General features: G+C 44.4%; 2 protein-coding genes across 8 annotated transcripts in view; one reads left to right on the forward strand and one right to left on the reverse strand.

Moving 5' to 3' along the window:
• Positions 1-9,565, reverse strand: RWDD2B (RWD domain containing 2B). Of its 2 annotated transcripts, none has more exons than XM_024561175.4 (6): positions 8,888-9,565; positions 4,296-4,465; positions 2,019-2,245; positions 1,868-1,935; positions 1,379-1,741; positions 1-841 (listed from the first exon to the last, which is right to left on the reverse strand). In XM_024561175.4, exons 3-6 carry the CDS (start codon positions 2,223-2,225, stop codon positions 607-609), a joined length of 873 nt encoding a protein of 290 aa, XP_024416943.1. In that variant the 5' UTR covers positions 2,226-2,245; positions 4,296-4,465; positions 8,888-9,565; the 3' UTR covers positions 1-606. The 2 variants fall into 2 exon arrangements, with proteins under 2 accessions (XP_024416943.1, XP_053772476.1); XM_053916501.2 differs by lacking the exon at positions 8,888-9,565 and adding an exon at positions 5,420-6,814.
• Positions 8,960-23,320, forward strand: part of USP16 (ubiquitin specific peptidase 16) — a 26,702-nt gene continuing 12,341 nt past the window's right edge. For 3 of the 6 annotated variants that reach the window (XM_045195201.2, XM_024561133.3, XM_045195214.2), the window contains exons 1-10: positions 8,960-9,090; positions 12,003-12,104; positions 14,038-14,216; positions 16,754-16,857; positions 17,806-17,909; positions 18,791-18,975; positions 19,444-19,539; positions 20,349-20,479; positions 20,747-20,834; positions 22,054-22,132. In XM_045195201.2, the coding sequence (XP_045051136.2) occupies positions 12,044-12,104; positions 14,038-14,216; positions 16,754-16,857; positions 17,806-17,909; positions 18,791-18,975; positions 19,444-19,539; positions 20,349-20,479; positions 20,747-20,834; positions 22,054-22,132 (1,027 nt within the window). In that variant the 5' untranslated portion in view covers positions 8,960-9,090; positions 12,003-12,043. The remainder of the gene's footprint in view (positions 9,091-12,002; positions 12,105-14,037; positions 14,217-16,753; positions 16,858-17,805; positions 17,910-18,790; positions 18,976-19,443; positions 19,540-20,348; positions 20,480-20,746; positions 20,835-22,053; positions 22,133-23,320) is intronic. The other 3 variants (XM_045195205.2, XM_024561140.3, XM_045195211.2) reach the window with 2 other exon arrangements.

Below are 23,320 nucleotides of genomic sequence, written 5' to 3' on the forward strand. Positions count from 1 at the left end.
AATAAATAAATGTTTTTATTTCATAACAAGCTGTCTAGAGATAGGCAGTGGCTGGCACAGCTTGACAACACGCAGTGGCATCTCAGCAGTTCTCTGGGCCCTTCCTGCCCTTGTGGCTGAAGGGACGACTGCAGCTCCAGCCATCACCATGGCATTGCTGCAGAAAGAGGTGCCCTCGCTGGGTCTACCATGTCAATCAGGAAAGCAGAAGTCTTCCTAGGTATCCCCTAGCCAAAGCCATCTGAGCTGCCGTAGAGGCTGGGACAGCTCATGGGGGCAGGTAAAGGGCAGGGGGTGGGGAATGGGTGGCAAGTTGGATCACCAACACAATTTAACTCAAGGCAAATTAATTTCTTTCAAAATGGGTATATATATCAAGAAATTTCTGTCAATTATTTTAAAATTATAACTTAAAACTCAGTTCAGTTTTCAATCAGGACATATTTTTAACAGATGCACTTCAGCTGTACTACTTTTTCTTTTTCACCCCTGCCATTCTAGAATGGGATGGAAGTAAAATTACTTCATATTTCAATAAAGAGTGGGTTAAAAAAAAAAACAAGTGGCCAACAGTGACAAAATACTTTCAACTGCTCCTCTACTCAGTTACTGTCCTTCCACACCAAAGAACATCTGGAAAACCTCCGCACACCCTTTGGCATTTAAAAATTGATACAGCTGACCAAAGTCCATGTGGTTTCCTCTGGCTCCATTAACACTGAACACTTTTTCTTCAAAACCTGAAAATTTTCTTTGTCTTTCCATTTCATCATTTGTGCCATCCAAAGGAATGTCTTCTCGGTGGCGAATCAAAATTCTCTTCCAGTTTAATTTTCTGAGCCTGAAAAGAAATTTTCAAAGTAGAAAATTTGAAACTATGTTATGCATTTTAGGGTACTGAAAATATTGTCTTAGAAGTGAAGAAACCTGCTTTTATGCCAGGGATTTCTTTTAATCAAATATGATGCTAGTCATAATCCCATCCCCAAACTCATTTATTGCCACTATGACTCATGTGGAAATTGTTAAACCTCGAACTCCCAAAAGGGACTTCTCAGAAACTCGCTTAGGGTGTCTGTGGAGAAATGAGACAATTAGAAATTCCCTTGTTTCACAGGGAATATAGAGCTCAAGATGAGGGAAGAATCGGATGCATGGGGATGGAGGGCCTTGGTTCGACATCTGCTTACAGGCATTTCCCAGGTGCACTGTGTCAGGTAAGGGATGTGATGCTGACTGCGCGGGAGTTCTACTGGATCCACTGACTTGAGACTGAATGCCCACGAGATGCAACCTCAGGGTCATACTTAGTTCTAGATCTGCAGTTTTAGTTCAGTGCTAAAATGACTGACAGCACACAGAATTTGTGCAAGCAGACCTGGACCAGAATTCTTCACAAGCACTTTGTGGGCCTTCCACACAGACGACACCCGGCTTCCCTGGCAAGCTGAACCCAGACAGGGAGAGCTCCTTCGCCCACTCCAGAATATGCTTCCTTTTGCATTTGTTGTAGATGTGGTGGCTATAGATCCAGAGTCTCGTGAGAACGAGAAGGACGGGCTGGACTGCACCTCCCGGAGCGGGAAGAGTTGTGGTTTCTCTGCTGGCATAGCCAGGGGCGTGTTCTCTAACCCAGTCGGTGGCATGCAACACGCAGACATCTCCGAGACAATTCTTCTGCAGGTATGCGGTCAGATCTGCATTCAGCTGAGTCTGCTGGGATCTACTTAACAATAGTGATCTGGTACAAAATACATGGGAGAAAAAAAATAAATCAATTTTCTTGGAACAGAAAACAAACTCAAGAATTGCTTTTACCCCCCTGATTAATTTTGAACTCTAAAGTTAGCCAGTTCCTGTAACACACCTGACAGTGATCTCAGGCAGGACTGCAGGGTATTTAAAGGGAAGAATACAGGACAGAGAAAACACCACCTGATCAAAAGAGAAGAAAAATGCCCTCAGCATTGTTTTAAGTCTGGACCTGTTTCAATTCTCCCGAAGCAAAACTGAATTACCATTGCTCCCGCAGATACGTCCAGGTTCATGTTGATTGTAAAGTACACTTTCGAAGATCGCCCCTCCATTGACCCTTTTTCAATGCAATCTTTCAGTTCTGCAACTGCCAGCTGGTCATTCACTATGAGCTCATTCTCACCAGGGAACATGCTGGCCAACAGGTCTAACTCGGAGAGCTGGGCCTCAGCCTGTTCCATCTCAACCATTTTCAGCTACCTATAAGTTTCTACGGAGGTAAGAATAAGACAGACAAATAACACATACAATCTTGGAAGAACTCTATGGATTAAGGGTACTTATTCAGAATGCATTTGATTTCTTCATAAAATGTGCAATTTAATCAGAGTATATTTCCCATTATTCTACTTTGTAATGTGTTGTAATATGTATGCAATAGATGTAATATGTTAAGGACCTAAAATATGGGAAAATCCAGTGAGAACAGTAAAACCCTAATAATAACCAGGAGCCAATTCTCACATATCTAGACAGTTGATCTGGCTTCTTGAGCTACCACAACAGGCAATTTCATGGAAGAAATCTAATTATGGAGTCAAAAGCCATATCAATGGCCAGGAAAGAGGCTATGACAGGTTACCTTGGAAACCTAAAATGAACACAATAAGAGCTAATGATATGGATGGTTCATTTTTTCTTAACTTGATGTTAAGTGTATTAGTTTTTAAAAAGCAGAGGAATGTGAAAAGAGAAAATAAAGACTGACAATTATCCCACAGCTCAAGTAACCACTGTTAACATTAAAAAACTACAAGGTTAGAAAACTCAAGCAGTAGAGAAAAAATTTTAAATTAAGGTATAGTTCTCTGCCCTGGCCGGGTAGCTCAAATGGTTGGAGTGTTGTCCTGATGCGCCAAGGTTGTAGGTCCCATCCCGTGTCAGGGCACATACGAGATTCAACCAAAGAATGCATCAATAAGTGGAACAGAAAGTTCCCTGTCTGTCTGTCTGTCTGTCTCTCTCTCTCTATCCCCCTCTTCCCCCCAGTCTGAAGTCAATAAATAAAAAAAATTTTAAATAATGTAGTTTTCTGCTGGTAGTCTCTTCTTCTACCTAAGTCCCCAATCCAAAACAAAGAGCTTTTGGTGTTTCGTATCCAAAAAGATTTTAAGCATTATACATAAACATATATAAAAAATATATGCTGGTATAATGTGTAAATGCATGTATAGAGTGAGATATGTAAACGTAATTGAAATGTATCCAAAGGGGATGATACACTCATGTCTCTCCCCTTCCCCGCACCACACGTGGCAGAGCGACGCGCCATCAGCACAGGGCGACCGGTCTCTCTGGTGGGTGACTGCCCTACTGAGTCATGTAGATAATTCGTAATTTACTGCACTCTTTTCCCTGGACACTTGGGTTGTTTCCACATTGGGGGGGCTCTTTTATGTATACAGTTTGATGAACGTATATATTCAGTTTGGTGCGTACTCCCTATACAAGGTCAAGCTTGTAGAGATGGCTTGTCGGAACAACAGGCACAACACTGTAAGTTCTGGTAGACGTCACAGAGTTGCCTTCTAGAAAGTTACCACACAGAAATTTAAAATTTTTACATAGTTCCCACCTTTAAAAAATTATTAACACATCATCTTGTCATGGTGTTTTGCATCTGTGTGTGAGTGGCATTCAAACAGGGTTTTCGTGCCAGGTGGGACTCTAACAAAAGACAATGAGGGCAGAGCTTATATAGAACTTGAAGAAATAATGGCTGAAAACTTTCCAACTGTGTCGAAAGGCGTAAACAAATTAAAAAAGCTGGACATATCTCAAGCAGAATGCACCCAGATAAATCCATATCAAGACACGGCACAGTCAAATCCTGAAAGTTAAAAACAAAGACAATACACTGAAAGCAGCAAGAGAGAAATGAGCCGTAGCTCTGAGGAAAAAAATCATTTAAGAGGACACTTCTCATCGGAAACTGTGAAGGCCAGAAAGAAGAGACATAATATTTTTCCGCTGCTGAAGGTAAACAAAGATCACCCTGCAATACTAGATCCTGCAACAACACCCTTCAGGAATGAAGGGGAAATCAAGACATTCTAAGAGGAACGAAACAACTACTAACAGTTGGCTAAATGGGTGTAAAAGGAAAAAGGAAAGGGCTTTAACTTTCCAATTCATGGGCTTCAGTATTACTTGTAGTTTCATGATTAGCCTGTACTTGTAAATCCAGCAAGAAGAAAGGTTATTACACTTCTAAAAAAGAAGGATCTCGATCTCATTGCTATAAAGGAACACATGCTTACCTACTCCATAAAATCAAACACCATTATTTAGGTTCCTGGTCTGTTCATGGAACCCTTTCTCCTCTTCGGTAAAGGTTTACTGAGCTGCTACTATATGCAGAGCTTCACCCATCCTTCCTTCCTGGAGCTTTCTATTAAGTTTGAGGATCAGGACATAAATCCAACAAGACCTAGAACAATGAAGATAAAAAGACTTGGTGTTAAGTAACCAGTATAGGTATTATCTCGGGAATGCAGATGAGGGCACAATGACAAGGGCCACAGGGAAAGATTTGGTGATGGTGGCAGGATCTGAGTGGAGCCTTGGAAGGAGGGGAAGACTCAGAAGAGTGGAGGGGAGAGCGCAGGAAGGTCTGTGGGGCAGCGGGGCACCAAGGGTAGCACTGGCCTGGACTGTCCCTTCACAATCCCAGTGCCAAGGCCTAATTCAGAGGCTTATGATCTGGACTCTTTTCTCTTGTGCTTCTTACTTGCTGTTTGTCCCCTGGACCCATTCTAGCCTTTCTTTTTCCTCTGGACAGTTGACCTCCACAGCCTACAGCACCAGACCCTGCTGCCTTTCTTGCAGTTGGGTTCAGCCAATGCGCTGGCAGGAAGTGGGAGGATGGGAGGAGAAAGAATTCAGGGTACTTCTTCACTGGTCTTCTCTGCGTTGGTAGGATTTTGACAATGGTGGTGACCAGCTAAAGACCACATCTTCTGCAGGCAGCCCTTGTTCCATATCCCCAGCAGACCTCTCGGGCCTAGGGGTAGGAGTGGTTCCTTTAAACTTGGCCATGCTCTGTAAATAACCTCGTTATTAAGATCTCTTCCAAGTTTCATAGTTGAGCATGTGTTTATTTTCTCCCAGACTCAAGTCTTAACTTGCACTCAACATTGTCCTTACAGTGACTAAGTACAGTGTCTACTAGGTGTATACTGAGAGGAGTAAGAGACTGTAAGAGAAAAAAGTTAACCTAACTGGTAGCTTGGCAACAGTGTTGCAATCCGAGGGGAAGGAGTGGCATGTTAGGGTCCCCGGGGGGCGGGGGGGGGAGAGTGGGGGGAGAAGCTAGCCCACCCTACAGCTACACAGGGGAGTGAAGCTCGTAGTTTCACAGACTCAGAAGCAGGAAATGCCACACCTTGAGAGTAGATCTGCTCCCGAGAGGCTGCCTCGCCTGGTCATTGTGAAGCCTTCTAGAAACATGTCTCTCTGTTCAAGTCTTCTTTGTTTCATCCAATATGCTTTGGATCATTTCTTTAATATCAGAAAATGGTACTTGGTCAACAATGTAGCTAGTTCATTATTAGGTCCTTTTAAAGAACAAAAGAACTTTCACTGAAAAAAGAAAGTGAATCACTCAAGGCGGCAGATCATGAGCTGCCGTGGATCCTGTCATCCCCACATCCGAGACTATGGGGATGACCCCATGTGATGGGGCATTAAGGTCAAGTGGACACGAGTCAGGGAAAGGTGAAGTGCTCTTGCACATGCTGGGCAGCCACACTCATCAGAGTGTAAATCAGTGCCAACGCCACTTCATTCCCAATGCCAGTGTATTTCCAACTGAAGTCCAGGGTGCCACACTGGGGAAAAAATTACCGTGTTTTGTTTAAGTAAGTTATTGAAATGCAGAATGACACAAAGTTCAACAGGTTTCTTTAGGGTGACCATGGGTCATCATGGTCTAGGTGCTGACTGATCTAGTATTTGTCTTAGACAAAAGGGACACTTGGACAATAAATTACAGGGGCACATTTGTTTGTGTGTGTGGCTGTGTTGCTAGATCCCAATATGCACCATGAATCTCTAAGAGTAGGATTTACTATGCACAGCATCCCAAACCCACCTGACCCGAGGTCATTTTTCCCAGACATAGTGACATTAGCTCTTCCCCACACAGATCAGGAATCCCTGGCTGTCATCTAGCCACTTCAATTTAAGTAGTTGATTACCAAGGCTACCTACCAGCTTCACTGAGTCCTTTAAACACAATGTTTGCTTTACTAGTATGTGATTTCATGTAATTTTAATGTCCTATTATTTTCACTTGGCATCCTAACTTTAGCATTTGCTCTGTTACTAAACAATACCCATAAATATTTATAATGCCTGGACTTATTTGAATTCTACAGATATCTTTTCTAGCCTGTTTTGAAGTTGAAGACTCTAGGAAACAACTCATTGGGTGGTTATTTGAGGAAATGAATTCGTTTTGGTCTTTTGATTGTAGCAGTTTATATACTGTTGCTAGACTGCCAAAGCGCCACTTACCAACTGTGACCTTAGGCAGGTGGTTAGTTCCTCTGTGCCTCAGTCTCGCAGTCTCCAAAATGGAAGGACAGGGTTGCAGAGAGGACTGGCTGAGGCTGTGTGCAAACTGCATGAACCAGTGCTTCGCAACAGGGGAAGTGCTAGGAAAGTGCCGCTACTACTGGTACTGGTCACTCATTCCACAGAGGTTTCTTGAGCACTTATTGTGACCAGCACTGTCCTTGGCACTAAGATTGTAACAGTGAACAGAGGTTAAAAAAAAAAAAAAAATCTCTGTTGTCACCCCTGGCTAGTGTGGCCCAGTGGATCAAGTGCTTGACTGCAAGCCAAAGGGTCACAGCTTCGATTCCCAGTCAGGGCACGTGCCTGGGTTGCGGGTTAGGTACCCAGTAGGGGGCACATGAGAGGCAACCACACAGTGATGTTTCTCTCCCTTTCTCCCTCCTGTCCCCTCTCTCTAAAAATAAAATAAAATAAATTAAAAATTAAAAAAAAAACAAGTTTAGTGCTTAGATCTTCATAGGTACATCTTCTACTTGGTGTTCTGTAGGCATTTTTCAATTTCATTACATAATCTAGTTTTTCTCCAACTTTTATAAAACATTTCAAGCATATTGCAAAGTTGAGAATTTTACAGTGAAACAGTGGAGCAATCCTTAAAGGAAGGAGAAGGGGGGGGTGACTCTGCTCCCCAGGGAACATTCAATAAAATCTGAGAATATTTTGGGTTGTCATAATGGAGGGGTGTTTTTGGCACCTAATGGGTAGGGCCCAGGGATGCCACTCCAGTTACTACAATACACATGACATGCCCCTACAAAAAGAAATTTGCACCAAATGTGCACATTTGGTCCAAAATGTGCACAGTGCTGAGGTCAAGAAACTGACCTAAACACTTGAACAGTTTCATTTATCAGCTTTCTCATACATCTAATCCATTGACCAATCCATCCATTCTGATGCATTTCAAAGTAAGTTACAGACATTAGTATACTTCTCCCTACTTCGGCATGCATAACATTAGTATGCAAATTAGTATTTTTTTTCTTTTGAGGTAAATATGGAATGCATATCTTGTGTACATATGCTGAGTTTTGAAACCTTTGTACATCTGTGTAACTCAAACTCTTAGTCAGTCCCTGCCCAACCCCCTCGAGGCAGCCACTGCTCTGGTTTTTTCACCATAATTCGATTGGCCTATTCTAGAACTTCATAAGGCAGGTATTTGGTGTATGACTTGTATCACACTGTTTTACAATTCATCCATGTTCTTATATTAGTAGTTTCTTTCTATTGCTTAGTGGTATGTCATCGTGTGACTATACCAGTTTTTCCATTCTTTTGATGAAAACGTGGCTGTTTGTGCCTGCTATGAACATTCTTGTACAAGTATTTCATTATAATGACTATTTCTTCAGGAAGTATTAAATACTTACTATGTTCTGGACACTTCTAGGTACTAGATATGCAGCAACGAACCAGACAAAGACGTCCCAACAACTCTCGAGGGGCTCACAATGACCCGTTTGTATGGGATTGGGGTGGGGATGGGACGTAAATACATAGGTAAACATGAAAGAAAAATACCAGATGGTGGTAACTGCTGGGCAAAGTAGCACAGGGTGAAGCAAGTGAGCAAGGAGCGGTGTCCTAGGTCGCCCAGCCGTTTTTCTGGGAACAGTGACTTTTGCACTGTGCACAGAGTTACAGCGAGATGCCTACTACGGAGCACGAGGGGAACAGCATTCCGGGGGCGGGGGGCAGCAGGTGGACAGACGGCCACATGACTGTTTCAGAACAGAAACAAAAAAAGCCTGTGTGCTTAGTGAGAGAGCTGGGGAAACAGTGTCAGTAGCACCAGGCAGGAGGGCCAGCACCCCCAACTCAGCCATGGGGACTCCGGCCAATTCAACAGGCCAGGGAGCCACTTTCCTCCCGGGGCTGATAAGGATGAAATTTGTTGGTTTGGCTGTGAGTCGCTGCTTCCGTCCCTGGCCTGTGTTTCCGTGGACACCTGCAGCTTTCTGCCTTGTATTACGGCGTTTGTGTCAGGCTGAGCCGGCGCCGAGGCCTCGGGTCTACTGCGCACGGAGCGTGGCGCCAGCGGTCCTGCACGCGCAGACAGAGCGTACTGGCAGGGCTGAGTCAGACGCCCAGGGCCGTGGGCACCGCGCAGTTAGCTGCCGAGATTTAAAGGCGCTCGCCTAGCGGGCCTTCCGACGCCCTGTGTCTGACCAAGGCGCCATCAAGGAGACTGCACACCTCCGACGGCCACCAGGAACCCACCCTTACAAACAGGGAACCAACCCACCGCCCAGCTGGGAAATTCACTCACGTCTCAACTTCCGGCGCGAGCCGCGCGCAGCTCCGGTACGCGGGCTAACGCCACTTCCCACGAAGCCGCGCAGCGGAAGTTGCCGTTTTCTGGTGGCCACGCTGGCTTCCGCTCTGTCGCTTGTTATTCGTCACTGGGAGGAAGACGACGCTGGCTGATCAGAGGCCCTTGAGGAGCTGCAGTTATGGGCGCTGTTGCTGTGGGTGAGTTCGGCCCCGCTGACTCGCAGTCGCCGCCCGCGCGCCCTCCTGCGCTTGGGGAGCATTAAGGTCCTGCTCCGCCTCGCACTCTTCACTGCCGCTCTGCTTTAGGCGCGGTTCCCGGCCTCGGCCCGGTACCGCGTCCTCATTGGCCTCACGTCCTGTCACTCCCAGGAGCTGGCCAATGAGTTTTCGGTGCTGGCGCCCCTCTCGACCTGGGGGACCCCCGCGACTCCCGCGGGAGGCAGCAGCGGCAGGCGAGGGGCGTGGTTCGCGGGGCGAGCGGGGTCAGCCCCCACTAGGCTCAGGCCCCAGGGTGGGACAGAGGTGCGCCGAGCTCGGTGCAAACCTCCCGTCGTTAATGCGACCGCGCACGCGAGGGAAGCCCGGGGCGACGGACGGGGAAGGGGCTGCACTAAAGCGAGAGCCGGCGTGACCGGCTTTCCTTTCAGTGTTGTCTGGAGTCCTGCAGAGTCTTTTGGCTAAGAAGCCCATAGTCATCTGAAAAGCGTAGTATGATTTATAGGTGTTTTACAGCTGGCGGCACCACTGTACTCTCTGGTCAGGTCTCATTAGATGTCCTTCATAGCTGTCAAAAATTTCGTGGAGTTCTTTGCACAGCATTGAAGTCGCCCCCCTGCCCTCGCCACGCAGCGTTTACAGTTCGCCATTCGAGTGCCCCCGGAGTCCGGGCCGCCGCAGCCCTCAGAGCAGGTCTGCCTTCACACTGCGCACTCCGTCGTGTCCACCCTCTGCTTTCCGCGGGGACGCGGTCGCCTCGTCCTTCTGTGCATGCCTCCGCACGTTGCAACCATCCTTTGTGCGTCGGGTGCTATCCTCTTTTTCTATGTCTTGAGGACCTGCTAACGCTTTCCTTCTGTAGGCAATTCGGAAGCAATGCTGAAAACCAATTCTTTTCTCCTAGGGCTTTAGATTCCAGTAGAGAAATTACACGTGTCCAGGTAAAGATGTGCCGCTAGCGATCAGAGGCATAGAGCTGGGGGCAAGGCGTTTCGGAGTGCAGGTTACCAAAGACTGATTGGAAACGGGAAAGACAGACCTGACCTTTAGTTTCATCTCTGACACACTGCGCCCTTTCGTCATCTTGTTTTTGAGTTTCCTCCTTGAGTGAAATACTCCATTTAAACTTTAAATTTTAAAGGGTTGTTGTGAAAGCAATTGTGATAATGATCATGAAAGGGCTTGAAGGACCCCAAGCTCCATATAATTAAACTTAAGCGGTTCTGTCTGAGAAGTGATGGGAGTCAGGCTTGCCAGAGCACTGGGGACAGTTTTTAAAGGACCGTGGGGGCAAGGCTCAGCAACGCGGACGGGGAAACTGTTCGGTGCTCTCCGGAGAGTGACATGATGGAAGTGCCTTCCCGGGAGGGCGCCGCTGGTGCCAGAATGCAGCCCGGGTTAGAGGGAGTTTGACTGGAGGCAAGAACTCGAGTGCTCCTTTTCCCCCCCTTATACCTACAATTCGAGATAAGGTAAATTATGTTACATGTTATCTTTAGGGTTAGAAAAAGTACATGAAATATACCTTGTGTTATATATACCTCTATATTATTCTTTTGTTATCTTATTCATGGACTTTGCAAAAATGGAACCTTGTTACATTTTAGATTGTGTTTGGAAAGGTTAACAATTACTTGATGTGGCACTAATTTTCATACAGACCTTTTTGACTAACCTTCAAGTACACTGACCCATTAAGGGCTAGCAGAGGAATACTTGTAAGACTCTAAGACAGGATAGGGTGGCAGCTAAGTAGCAGGATTCATTGGGAAGTGTTCTCAAAACACACATTCCAGCCCGGGCCGGGTTGCTCAGTTGCTTGGAGTGTTGTCCCCATACGCCAAGGTTGTGGGTTGGATCCCAGTCCAAGCACATTGGAGAATCAACCAATAACTCCATAAACAAGTGGAACAACAGATCGATGCTACTGTCTGTCTCTCATCAGTTAAAACAGAACAAAACAAAAACGTATGCTCCATGTCTTTTCACTTATGTCAGTGATTTGCAACTGGCGTGCTACAAGAATTTTTAAAACATGCAGCACACTGACCTCTTTTCCCTCCGAGTGTCAAGTAAAAAAAAAATGAAAACAGCAACACAACAATAGCCATCGGTGTGAATGAATTAAAATTATACCTGGTGGGTTTTTTTTGTTTTTTGGTCAGATCGGCAAAAAACGTGATGTATTTTTTGATGTGCCACAGATTTTTAGTGATTAGTGTTTATGTGTGCTATGAGATGAAAAAGGTTGAAAATTGCTGACTTATGTGACCAGAATTTTAATAAGCACCCCGGGTCAAGTAACTGTTACAGACCCTTAAGTGATTTTGATGCCAAGTTATTGTAATGTATGTTAAATGCAGCTTTTCAAAATCATTACTATTGTTTTAAAATTAGGTGGACCTGTTGGTACTTTCAGCACTTTTCATACTTGTTAATTCACTTTAAGAACTATTTTTAATTTTTTAAGAGAAATTACCGGTTCAATTTGCATGGACCGCACAGCTAAGAAAGGTAGCTTGGAAGGAAAGGAAATCGTCCCAGTGCCCCCAGCACCCCGGGTGTGTGGTGAGAAGTCGCATTCCAAGCGGGGTCAGGTGCTGAGACTTTTCACGGTCTGGGCAAGAAGACAGGTTCTCTCCTGACCTTTACCTGTATTGAAAACTCCTCCTCCTGACTAAGAATCCGTTTCCTACGCTATGAAGGAAGACTGATGCTACGGGTTCTGTCTACTTGGGAATTTTCATTGTCCTGACACGTGTGGGTGGTCTTTTTAAATTGCAGTGTGTGGTAGGCATGCACGATTTTATCTCTGGCTGAGTTCTGTTACTGTCGCTTTGAGAAGTATGAACAAACTTCTTTTTTAATCAAGCTAACTTTATCTTGTTTTCTAGATTATTATTTTGTGTCAGTAAGTAATCCATGAAGTGCCAACATGGGAAAGAAACGGACAAAGGGAAAAACTGTTCCAATTGATGATTCTTCTGAATCTTTAGGTATATTTCACCAATTACACCCTTAAAGTGATGTTTATATCCCTAAGTGGACATACTTTAATGTGCAAAAGTGGGATCAAAGTTCACATTATTGTTCTGTAACTTGCATTTCAACCTCATGATTACATCTAGTATATGTCATTCAGATATAGTCTTCAACGTTTTAACGGCATGATTATTCCATTGACAAAAAAGACCATGGGTGCATGCGTGTTTTGTGATTTATTTCGGGAATCTGTTGTTATAATTTCAGGTAGCTTTTAACTTTTTAGTGTTATGAATGGAGCAATCGTAAACATTTTTGTACCTAAATCTCTGCATATCCAGCTATTTTCTTTGTACAGATCTTAGAGGGAAAATCGCTGCATTAAATGGCATAAACATTTTCGGGACTCTGTTGCTTCTGTTGCCAAGTTACCTTCCAGAAATGTCTCACTAACTCACTGGCCCCGGGCAGCATGCTGCTGCCAGGCCCCTTTTCTTGAACCTTTATCAGTCCTGGTTAATATCATTTGTAAAATTCCTTGCTGGTTTGCTCGTTGAAAGGTGATCTTCTTTTTAGTTCATGTCTCTTTGACTACTTACTGGGGTTTAGTAGTCTTTCGCATGATCTCACTTGCATTGAGAACCTCGTGGTGCAAACTTCGTGGGCTTTCACGAAGAGCTTGGACATAAAGTTCTTCGAGCCACTTGACTAGTCTCTAAACCTCCTAGGTCTCTGAAGCAGCTGACACCCTTTCAAGTGGCTCTCAGAGCCCTGTACTTGACCTGCTCCCAGAAGCACTTTCAGCCTCAGCCTAGCTGCTTGTGTCTACACAGGCGTGGTGCCTGCCATTCCAAGGGGACAGCAAACACTTTTACATTCTATACCCTGAGCCTTTGCGTCTTGGACATGTCCTTTCAGATTGCTTTTAATCCCTGAGGTCGTAGTTTAAAATGTGGGCTTTGAAGTCAAAAAGACTTGAGTCCAAATTCCGGTTTAGCCACTTAGTAGCTATGTGACATTGGGCATGAAATCTTAGTTTTCTCATCTGTCATTGGGGATAGTAGTGACTTCTGCTAGGATAGTTGTGAGAATTAAATGAGATGATGTGTGCAAAACTTTTAGCACAGTCTCAGGCTCATAGTAAGTATTTAATATCAGAATTTTTTTTTAAGATTTTATTTATTTTTAGAGAGAGGGAACGGGAGGGAGAAAGAAAGGGAAAGAAACAGCAATGTGTGGTTGCCTCTCATGCAACCCCCATTGAGGACCTGGCCCACAGCCCAGCATGTGCCCTGACTGGGAATTGAACCAGTGACCCTTTGGTTTGTAGGCCAGCGCTCAGTCCACTGAGCTACATCAGCCAGGGCTTAATATGAGAAATTTTAATTGTGGTTAATATTTTCTAAGACTGAACAGATGCAGCTTCTGCTGAGTGTACTCTCTGTAGTTGTGAAACTTCCGGGGACCTTAGCCTTGTCTCCTTGTGCAGCGGTTCTGCATTCGGAGGCTGCTGAGCGTGAACTTGTTTCCCGGTCTGTCCTGCTGGAACGGGAGCTCCTCGCCGAGATGCGCTGAGGCGCCGTCACTCTTCAGTTCCCCGGGGCCTGCCCCCTGAAGGAGAGACCTGCTCTGCAAACGCTTTAAAATAAAGAGAATTACAAATGTGATACTAGGACTTAACTGAAGGAAATAGTTAAATAAACTAAAGTGAACTTTTGGTGGTGGTGGTTATACTCAGAACTACAAAAACAGCAAAATTTCAAATTTCTGTCAAATCTGCCACATAATCAACTCATTCAAATGTCAAACAAATCTAGGTTATCGGATTACCTAACAGTCTGTGTACAGAGTAAACTCATCTTTGAAGCTCACAGGAAGGGTGAGCTCTGAGACTCTCCGAAGAAAGCCGCGTGTTGCCTCATGTGCTCCTGTGTTCTGTTTTACTAGAACCCCTGTGCAGGCACCTCAGAAAAGGGCTGGAGCAGGGCGGTTTGAAAAAGGCCTTAGTGAACGTGGAATGGAATATTTGCCAAGACTGTAAGATGGACAACAAAGTAAAAGATAAATCTGAAGAAGCAACGGAAGAAGGCCCTTCAGTTTGGCTGTGTCTTAAATGTGGCCACCAGGTATGCGTAGGTTTTGCTCAGTGTGGGGTTTTCTACACTCTGTGACCATCCTTCGGAAGGTGTTGCCTGAGCACAGGGAGGGTGAGTAGGGTGCCAGCTCGCCTGCTGTGTTCCCTGGGGGGCAGCCGCTGTGGCTGAGGTTGCTGGGATTCAGGTGCCTTACCGGGTTGTGTGCCGCTGCCACCCTCCGGGAAGCTGTGCAGAGGCAGGGCCAGGCGGAGGGAGAGCAGGCGGAGCCGCAGGCCTGCATGGGTCTGAGGACCAGCTCTGGCCGTGGCACCTCGGCGGGTGTGGGGGCGGGGGACTGGCTTTGGCCAGGGTCGCTCCCTTTCTCTGAGGGTAATTCCTGGGGATGGACAGACTGAACTGTGAGCTGGCAGCTGAGGGAAGGAGTCCCTGGCCCTGGGGGGGTTGGCTGGTGGCAGGACAGCTCACAGACATGAGAGGCCGTGGTGTGAGTGGCCAGGGTCTCTAAGTCACCTCCAAGGTGGCAAGTTAGGTTTGTGTTAGGAAACTGGGCTGCTAGCCAGTCCTGCTGTGGTGCTTGAAGATGAGTCAGAGACCATTTTTTAAAGTTTGCTTTTAAATTGAAGTTTTATTGAGATAATTATAAATCATGTGCAGTGGAAGAAGTAATATGGAAATGTCGCTGCACATTCTGTCCAGTTTCTCAGTGGTAACGTTGTACAAAACTGTAATATATCACAACCAGTGTATTAGCATTGACGCACTCCCTGCATCCTAGGTTTCCCGAGTTTTCCTTTTCCTGGAACGTGTGTGTGTGTGTGTGTGTGTGTGTGTGTGTGTGTGTGAGAGAGAGAGAGAGAGAGAGAGAGAGAGAGAGAGAGAGAGAGAGAGAGAGAGAGAGTGAACGTGAGACTCGATGGCCACCACCACAGCTGACACTGAGGGGTCCCCACCTCACATGGGCCTCTCTGCTGCCTCATGTGGCCATCCCTCCCCTCAGCCCCAGGCTGCTGCTTGTCTGCCGTTTCTTAAACTGTGTTCTTTAAGAAACGTTGGGTGCGTGGAACCAGGCAGGGCGCAGTGGTCGGACCGGCTCCTTCTCACTCGCACACGGACGGACCGAAGACCCGTCCAGGCGGGCGCTGGCAGCCTACTCCTTCGTACTGCAGAGCAGTGTTTCCCGCCAGAGCCCTGCCGCTGCGTGTGACTGTCCCCTTCTGCAGGACACCCGCGCTGACCCTGTTTTTTGGCAATTTTGAATAAAGCTGCTGTGAACATTTGTGCACAACTATTTATGTGAATTTAAGATTTCATTTTTCTGGAAAAAATGCCCAGAAGTGCAGTTGCTGAATCGTGTGATAGTTAAATGTTTAGTTTTCGAAGATGCTGCCAAACTGCTGTCCAGAGTGGCTGTGCCACTTCACGCTCTTGCAGCGGTGAGGGGGGTGCCCTCTGTGTCCCTGCTGCGGTCAGTGTTGTCACCGGGTTCCTGTTTCCTTTCGTTGGGGGTTTTTGGGTTTTTTTGGCATTCTTACAGGTGAACAGTGAAATCTCATCATGGTCAGACAATTTTTAAAAAATTGTTAGCAAAGAATGTATTTACTTATTTGTCTTTGAAAGGTTTTCATTGGACCTCTTACATTCATGTGGTGAGCATGAATGTATTTTGCTGCTTCAGTTTTCCAGAAGATGTTTCTTATTATTCATTTTATGTATTTTGGTCCCTTTTAAATTCCTAGCGTCAATAGTGACTATTACCTTTCATCCCACTGTGTTTATCTTTTACATTGTTAGCAAGTGATTCTCAATTTGTTTTAAGACAACTTAGTTTGATTTTATGTTTCAAATGATCTCCAATGGTGTTTTAATTCTGCAAATTAACATCAAATTTAATTCATTTTAGAATTAAATGTGGAGCGGGATAAATTAAATCAGCAGTGTTTGATATCACAGTTAAGGGTTTATAAGCCACTGAGAGATATTCCCCCCCAGAGCATATTCTAGCCCCTCTGCTCTGGAAGCAGGACCACTTACTGCCCTGCAGCACAGGGGACTTGGCCTGGTGCTGGCAGACATGCCGTTCAGACAGTTCTGTGCCAGGGGTGTCGTAGGCATTGGAAGCCAATAGTGGGAGATAGCTGCCATACTCATAATACCCGAATCAATAAAGTCATTGGTGAAAATGAAAAATGTGTCTTTTATTTTATGGGAAAACGTAAACAGACATTTTGGCCAACCCAATGTGTATGTGATGAAAGAGGCCGACGTTAGGAAATACCGTATAGGAAGCCGATATGGAGTCCGAACCAGCTAGACGCAGTGAATGCCTGCGTCAGCGTGGTCTGGTCAGGGCAGGAAAGGGCAGGCTGGAGAGGAAGAGTTCATTTATGTGTGGTTTTCTACATACCTAAGTTTTAACAGCATCTACACGCTCTTTAGAGTCTAACACCTTATTTTCGAGACTATAAGAATGACAGAGTTTCTTGAGCCACTTCCTTGTTCATCATAGGTTTTGAATTCTCTTTTGGTGAATTTTTGTGGCCTTGAGGTTTATGACTGTGATTCCCCAGGGCTGCGGCAGGGACTCTCAGGAGCAGCACGCTTTGAAGCACTACCTGACGCCAAGGTCTGACCCGCACTGCCTGGTTCTCAGTCTGGACAGCTGGAGTGTGTGGTGAGTGCAGCCCTGGGACCTGCCTGGGAATCGCTGGAAGTGCTGCAGAGTGAGGCATTTCCAGTGTTCAAGGAGCAAGAAAGTTAAAATGTTTGTATTTGTTTAAGCATCACTTTCAGAAGGCTAGAGAACGTGATATTCTGAGAAGCTTTCGAGCTCAGTGTTGTAGACAGAAAAGTGGTGGTACTTGGAAGGGTTGGGGAGCTTCATCCTTTTTTCTTGCTTGTGATACTGTGAAGCATATGGTAGGTTGTTTTTATTGATAGTTTAAAATTGAGACACTGAGAACAAATTCCAAGTAAACTGAGAATCTTCTAAAACTTTGGCAATGAATTTGCATGAAAATAAATATCAGGCTGGTTTGTATATTTTCTATATTTTAACGTCATTAAAACAAATTTTCACATATATTTTTTTAAGATTTTATTTATTTATTTTTAGAGAGAGGGGGAGGGAGGGAGGAAGAGAGGGAGAGAAACATCACTGTGTGGTTGCCTCTCCCACAGCCTCTACTGGGGACCTGGCCTGCAACCCAGGCATGTGCCCTGACTGGGAATCAAGCCCCGAACCTTCTGGTTCACAGGCCTGCGCTCAATCCACTGAGCCATACCAGCTGGAAAACCATTTACACAGCACTGTTCACTGAACATTATCTGTCAGTTATAAAATTTGTCAATTTTGATAATGTAGGTTTGTACTTTGAAATATGCATAGAAAAAAAATTTAATGTCATGAATAGCCATTTCAGTGAAATGTTTGTTTGGGGTTTTTTCACAGTATTTATATATAGCCGTAATGTGGATAGTCTTCAAGAAAACGTGCAAGGTTTTATTTTCTCCAGTGGAATAATTTGATGGTTACACACTTTGGATTCCAGGAATTATAATCTGTCCCTCTTTTTGGTTGTCAGTTTGTCACTCTTCCTCTCTATGGTCTTTTGGGGCACAGGTGTTACCTGTGTGATGATGAGGTCCAGTATTGCAGTTCACACCGGTTGGGTCAGGTGGTTGATTATGTTAGGAAACAAGCCCGTGTTACAGCTTCAGAATCAGGTAAAAAAAAAAATCACTTGTTCCTTAACATATACTATAATGTTGATTTATATACCTGTTGATGTTTAATTTACTGTATTACCTAGCATTGCATATAGCTGCATAACATTTATTATGGTTGATTTTGAACTAGGAAACTAGTTTTGGTGTAAGAATGTAAAATGGAGAGTGTAGGTAATTCTGAGGTGTTAGAATTAGAAGGGAATCTGAGAAATCCAGTCAGACGTGATGAAGAGTGTGGACACGGTGATGGGCAGTCAGGCCTTGCAGGTGGTGCAGGCAGACTTGTGTTAGACCGGAGTTCCTTCTGCTCGGGTGACAGAAAAGGGAAGGACCCGTAATTCCTTCAAAAGACCAGATACTCTCAACTGTTTTCCACACGTAATTAATTGGGCTGGTATATATTACTAGCTTTAAGCTTGCTTAGATTTTTATGATCACAGACATATCTTTGGCAGAGCCAGAATTGTTTATTCCTAACTTCAGAATTTTTTTTTTTTACTTAGAATTCATTAAAAAATTTATTTCACGTCCACATTTTTACTTGATTGCTTTATATTCCAATTTCACAAGGTATGGTATGGTCATTTGTAAAACACTTTAGTGCATTTAAAAAGGGGTTTATACTAAAAAACACATTGTGTTTGGTTTTATTTGTCAAAGTAATGCTTGTATCAGTTTTGAATATATATACTGGTTTTTCTTGATGGTAATTTATTTATACTTATTAGAAGACATTTAAAATCAAACAGGTGGCAGATAATGACATCAGGTGAAAGGCACAAACCCTAGTGCACTGTCCCAAGTATGGCTTTGCACTTGGTGTGGCTGTGCCACACATTTTGCTAAATCATTTCTTCTTCTTATTTTTTTTCCTAAAGCAGCAAAAGATAATGGTAACATAGAACTTGGAAATAAAAAATTAGAAAAGGAGAGTAAAAATGAACAAGAGAGAGAGAAAAAGGAAAACATGGCTAAAGAAACACGCACGAATTTTACTTCCCAGCTCACCGTGAAGGGGCTCAGTAATCTGGGAAACACGTGCTTCTTCAATGCGGTTATGCAGGTACCCGCTTACTTCTCCTGCTGTGCGAATCCTGTTCCCATAGTTGTTACTCATCGTATCAAGTTTTCCCCCAAGTAATTTACTTCTACAGTTTTAAAGAAAACCCAAGGAAATGCTCACTCTGTGTGTCACTAAGACACTGTGCTGAGCCCCAGGGTGCAGTGGGGCTTGAAACAAGTGTGACCCCTGCCCTCCGAGAACTTCCCCGCGGGTAGGGGGAGCACAGTCCAGCCCAGCTGAGAAGCAAATCCCCCGGTACAAGTGGGTATTGGTGGGGGCAGGGCCCTGCCCGGGTGCCCAGCTGCCCAAGCTGGAGTGCTGAGCCACGGAGCATGGGCCAGGGAGCATCCAGTGCCTTCTGTTTCCCAGACAGAGGCAGGAGAATCTGCGGCGTCGGCGGTGACTTTGTTTTGATCGAATGGGTTGCTTTGTCCTTAAATAACTTTCCTTTTTCATCCTACTTTCCAGAATTTGTCGCAGACACCAGTGCTTAGAGAACTACTGAAAGAAGTAAAAATGTCTGGAGCCATTGTAAAAATTGAACCACCTGACTTGCCACTGACAGTATGTACTTTCAAATTCACTTTGCAGTCAGTGATTTTCTTCTCTGAATATCCATATTTTAAGTTATTTTAAAGCACTGATACTCATTTCACCTTTTTTATTTGTTTTGCTTTAGGCTACCAAGTTAAAGGCTATTAGACTAACAGAAATTATCAGGGGCCTTTACATGTTTTTAAAATTGTTCTTTAGATTTTATTTATTTACTTTCAGAGGGGGGAAGGGTGAGGGAAAGAGAGGGAGAGAAACAACCATCTGCGAGAGATACACGGATCGGTTGCCTCTTGCACGTCCCCAAGTAGGGACCTGGCCCACAACCCAGGCCTGTGCCCTCAGAGGGAATTGAACTGGCGACCTTTCAGTTCACAGGCCAGTGCTCAATCTACTGAGCCACACCAGCAAGGGCAGAAATTATCTGGGGCCTTTACATGTATCTGTTGTGCCTTTGCCGTGTGTTGCTGTGCTCTCCTGTTTGACTTCCTTCTTGGGAATGTTACTGGTATTTGTGGAGCTCTAGGCAGACAGATGAGTAGCCAAATGCATTTTACCCATTTTTATTTTTACGTTTTGCCTTAGGTATGTTCGTCTTAGGTAGTATAAGTTCCTGATAATCTAAAACTGAAACAGTAGAACTGAAGTCTTCGTAAAACAGTCTATGACCAGAAACTTTCTCCATCTTTTGATGTACATTTGAACTTTTAAATGGACAGCTCTTTCAGGAACGTTGGCAGTGTGGGTTGACTAGTCACATTTTGCTAAAATGAATGATTCTAAAACTGGAATGAAGAAAGTATTTTTTGTTCCCAATTTAGGAGCCCTTGGAAGTCCACCTTGAGCCTGCAGGCCCTCTGACTGTGGCCATGAGCCAGTTCCTTACTGAGATGCAAGAGGCCAGGAAGGGCGTCGTGACGCCCAAGGAGCTGTTCGCCCAGGTCTGTAAAAAGTGAGTAGCTGCGTCACTTGTGCTTTCGGTGCGGTGGTCAGACGCTGAGAAGTTCGTAGCGTGGACGCAGCCCAGTGCGCACGTTCAGGTGCCGTTCGTTTCACTTGGGTCAGTGCTTTGTGCGACAGCGAAATCTGCCAAGGGCGGTGTTGGACCACACAGGAATTTAGAGAAAGGTCTGGGATATGACCCTAAGATTTGGTACAGCGGGTTTCATATTTTGGTAGTCTCATCTTTGCTTTTCTCTCTTTTATTTTTCTCCTGCAGAGCAGTGCGTTTTAGAGGATATCAGCAGCAAGACAGCCAGGAGCTGCTTCGGTATTTACTGGACGGCATGAGAGCAGAAGAACACCAAGTTAGCATATTTTGACCCGTGTATTTCATAATTTCATCTCGTTAACTTCTCTATCAGTTGGTACCTGAAGGGATATTAAAGCAATGAAAGCTAGTTATGGAGGCCACTGGACGGAAAACAGTTTTTTGACACCAGCCTTTTTGGCCAGTATGTTTTAGTCATGAGGATGAATGAAGAGAATTAGAAATGACTCTCCTTTTCGTGATGCTGTTTTGTGTGACATTTTCAGCATTATTGTTCCTTAGGGCTCTGCTGTACAGGCCCGTCTCCTGAGAGCTCGGAGAGCTGGGAAACCTCTCTCCCCACACAGGGCCCAGCGGCCGCGCCCGTACTCGGACTCTGAGGGCAACTCAGCGAGGCGGCCCTCCGATAGTGAATACTGCCCGTCCGTCCCACGCCCTCTCCGTAGAACGTCGATGAGACGCTTTAGGACTTACTCTTCTTCCTGTTGGTTAGCCGGTGGTAACACGGGCTTCCTTATGTGTCGTTTTGCTTAAAGTCACAGAACCTGTTGATGGCGATAAGTGAGGAATTACTGTATATTCATTCATTTTGTACAAGTCAGGGGAACATTTGTTGCATTTTGAAGTTTTTAATTGCCAGGATGGAAAGTAATGTATCTGAGGATGTGAATATAATTAATAATAGTAATAATGTAGTGGTAACAACTAATCCTTATTTTGTCCTTATTTTATGTCAAGCACTGTTGTTAGTGTTTTCTGTGACTGACCTTACTCAGACCTCACAGCCGTTCTGTGAGGTAGATGCTGGTACCGTTCCTTCCCCTGTAGATGACAGAGCTAAGGTGTAGGAAGCTTCAGTGCCTGGTTCAAGGTCACCCAGGGCTGACGCAGTTGGGCTGTCACTGCTGGAGGCTGAGCCTTCGCTCTCCCTGAACCGTCCTGCGCCCAGGATATACTGTGTCAGCGGTCTCTCCGGAGGGGAGGGGCATATTCTGAAAGTGTAGCTTCGAGTCGGTGAAAATCAGGAAATGACAAGACAGGGGCCTTATTCATGGGTTCGTGGTTTTATACGTATAGTTCTTTTTAGCTCCTTTAGTTAATTTTGAAAGTGTGACTTTAGAAGTATTAACTTTTATTCAGTAAGTTTGGGGAGCTAATTCTTGATCACGTTCTTGACTTGATCACATATTTTCTAAGAAAATAATTATAAAATTTTAAATTTAATAGTATGCATATATTCATTTTATTACTTTTAGAGAGTGAGTAAAGGAATTCTTAAAGCATTTGGTAATTCTACTGAAAAATTGGATGAAGAACTAAAAAATAAAGTTGAAGGTAATGTCTGACTTTTTGAACTAAACCACTATAGTTGAATGAATCCCCCTGTACTATAGGATGGGAGTGCTGGCACTTTTATTTTGCATCCACAGTTTTTAATGTGTAACTTCTCTTTATCACCATTGATTTTAAAAATTTGCTCAGTACACCCAAGGTGGATGTTCTAGAAAAAATCAACTTCTAGCGTCATCTTTTTGTGTAATATTATAGTGAAATTTACAAGGATAGAGTGAAGACATCATCACAATTTCATTTCTCAAAAGCGTGGACTCCTGACTGGCAGTGCTAAGGGACCCCCCTTGCCGTGTGAGTCGTCAGTGGTGGTTCAGTAATCATGGAGCCACGTCTTTCTCACGGCCGTGTGGCAGGCAGGGGTGAGCATTGCTCCGTCCCGCAGGGCTTGTGACGGAGGCTTCTCCGTGTCCTGTCCATGCCGCAGCCACGTGTTGGCTGTTGAGCCCTTGAAGTCTAAGTGGTGCAACTGAGAAGCTAAATTTTTATTATTAAATTTTCATTCATTTAAAAAAAAATCAGCGAAATTAATTTTCATTAATTTAAATTTAAATGTTCTCAAGTGACTAGTGGCTACTGTATTGTGAACTGCAATTGAGAATCAGCACATAGCAGCACTTTGCCTCTTTGGCGCCTCAGCCTGGACAGAGAGACTCTCTCCCCTGCTCTCACGGTCTGTCGGGAAATGTGTTTCCATAGAAACTGGCCTCTGTCATGGGAACAAAGCATATAAATTTCATGTACTTAGTAAAAGAGGTGACCAGGTAATTAAGTTATGATACTTTAAGCTAAATTTATCGAGATTATTTTTGGAACAAAGGGAAATAAAAGGAGGATTTTGTTGGAAGCATTTTCCTGAACGTTTTTCTTTGCTTGCTTTGTTTTGTTTTGATTTTAAATGGAGTTAGTCTTAGAATTCACAAAGCAAGTTGCATGTTGGAATGTTATGAGGGGGGCCCCCCGCAAAATGAATTTATTTATATAAACGATTGTGTATTTATTCTACATCATCTTCAAAGTACTCTCTGTTTGATGCAATACACCTGTCAAGACGCTTTTCCCACTGCTCAGAACAGTTTTTGAACTCATCAGTTTTGATGCCTTTTAGTGCTTCTCCCATTTTTTGTTTCACCTCATCCATGTCGCCAAAATGTTTCCCTTTGAGGAATTTTT

This window comes from Desmodus rotundus, chromosome 2 (assembly GCF_022682495.2).
Source record: "Desmodus rotundus isolate HL8 chromosome 2, HLdesRot8A.1, whole genome shotgun sequence".
Classification (NCBI taxonomy): Eukaryota; Metazoa; Chordata; class Mammalia; order Chiroptera; family Phyllostomidae; genus Desmodus; species Desmodus rotundus.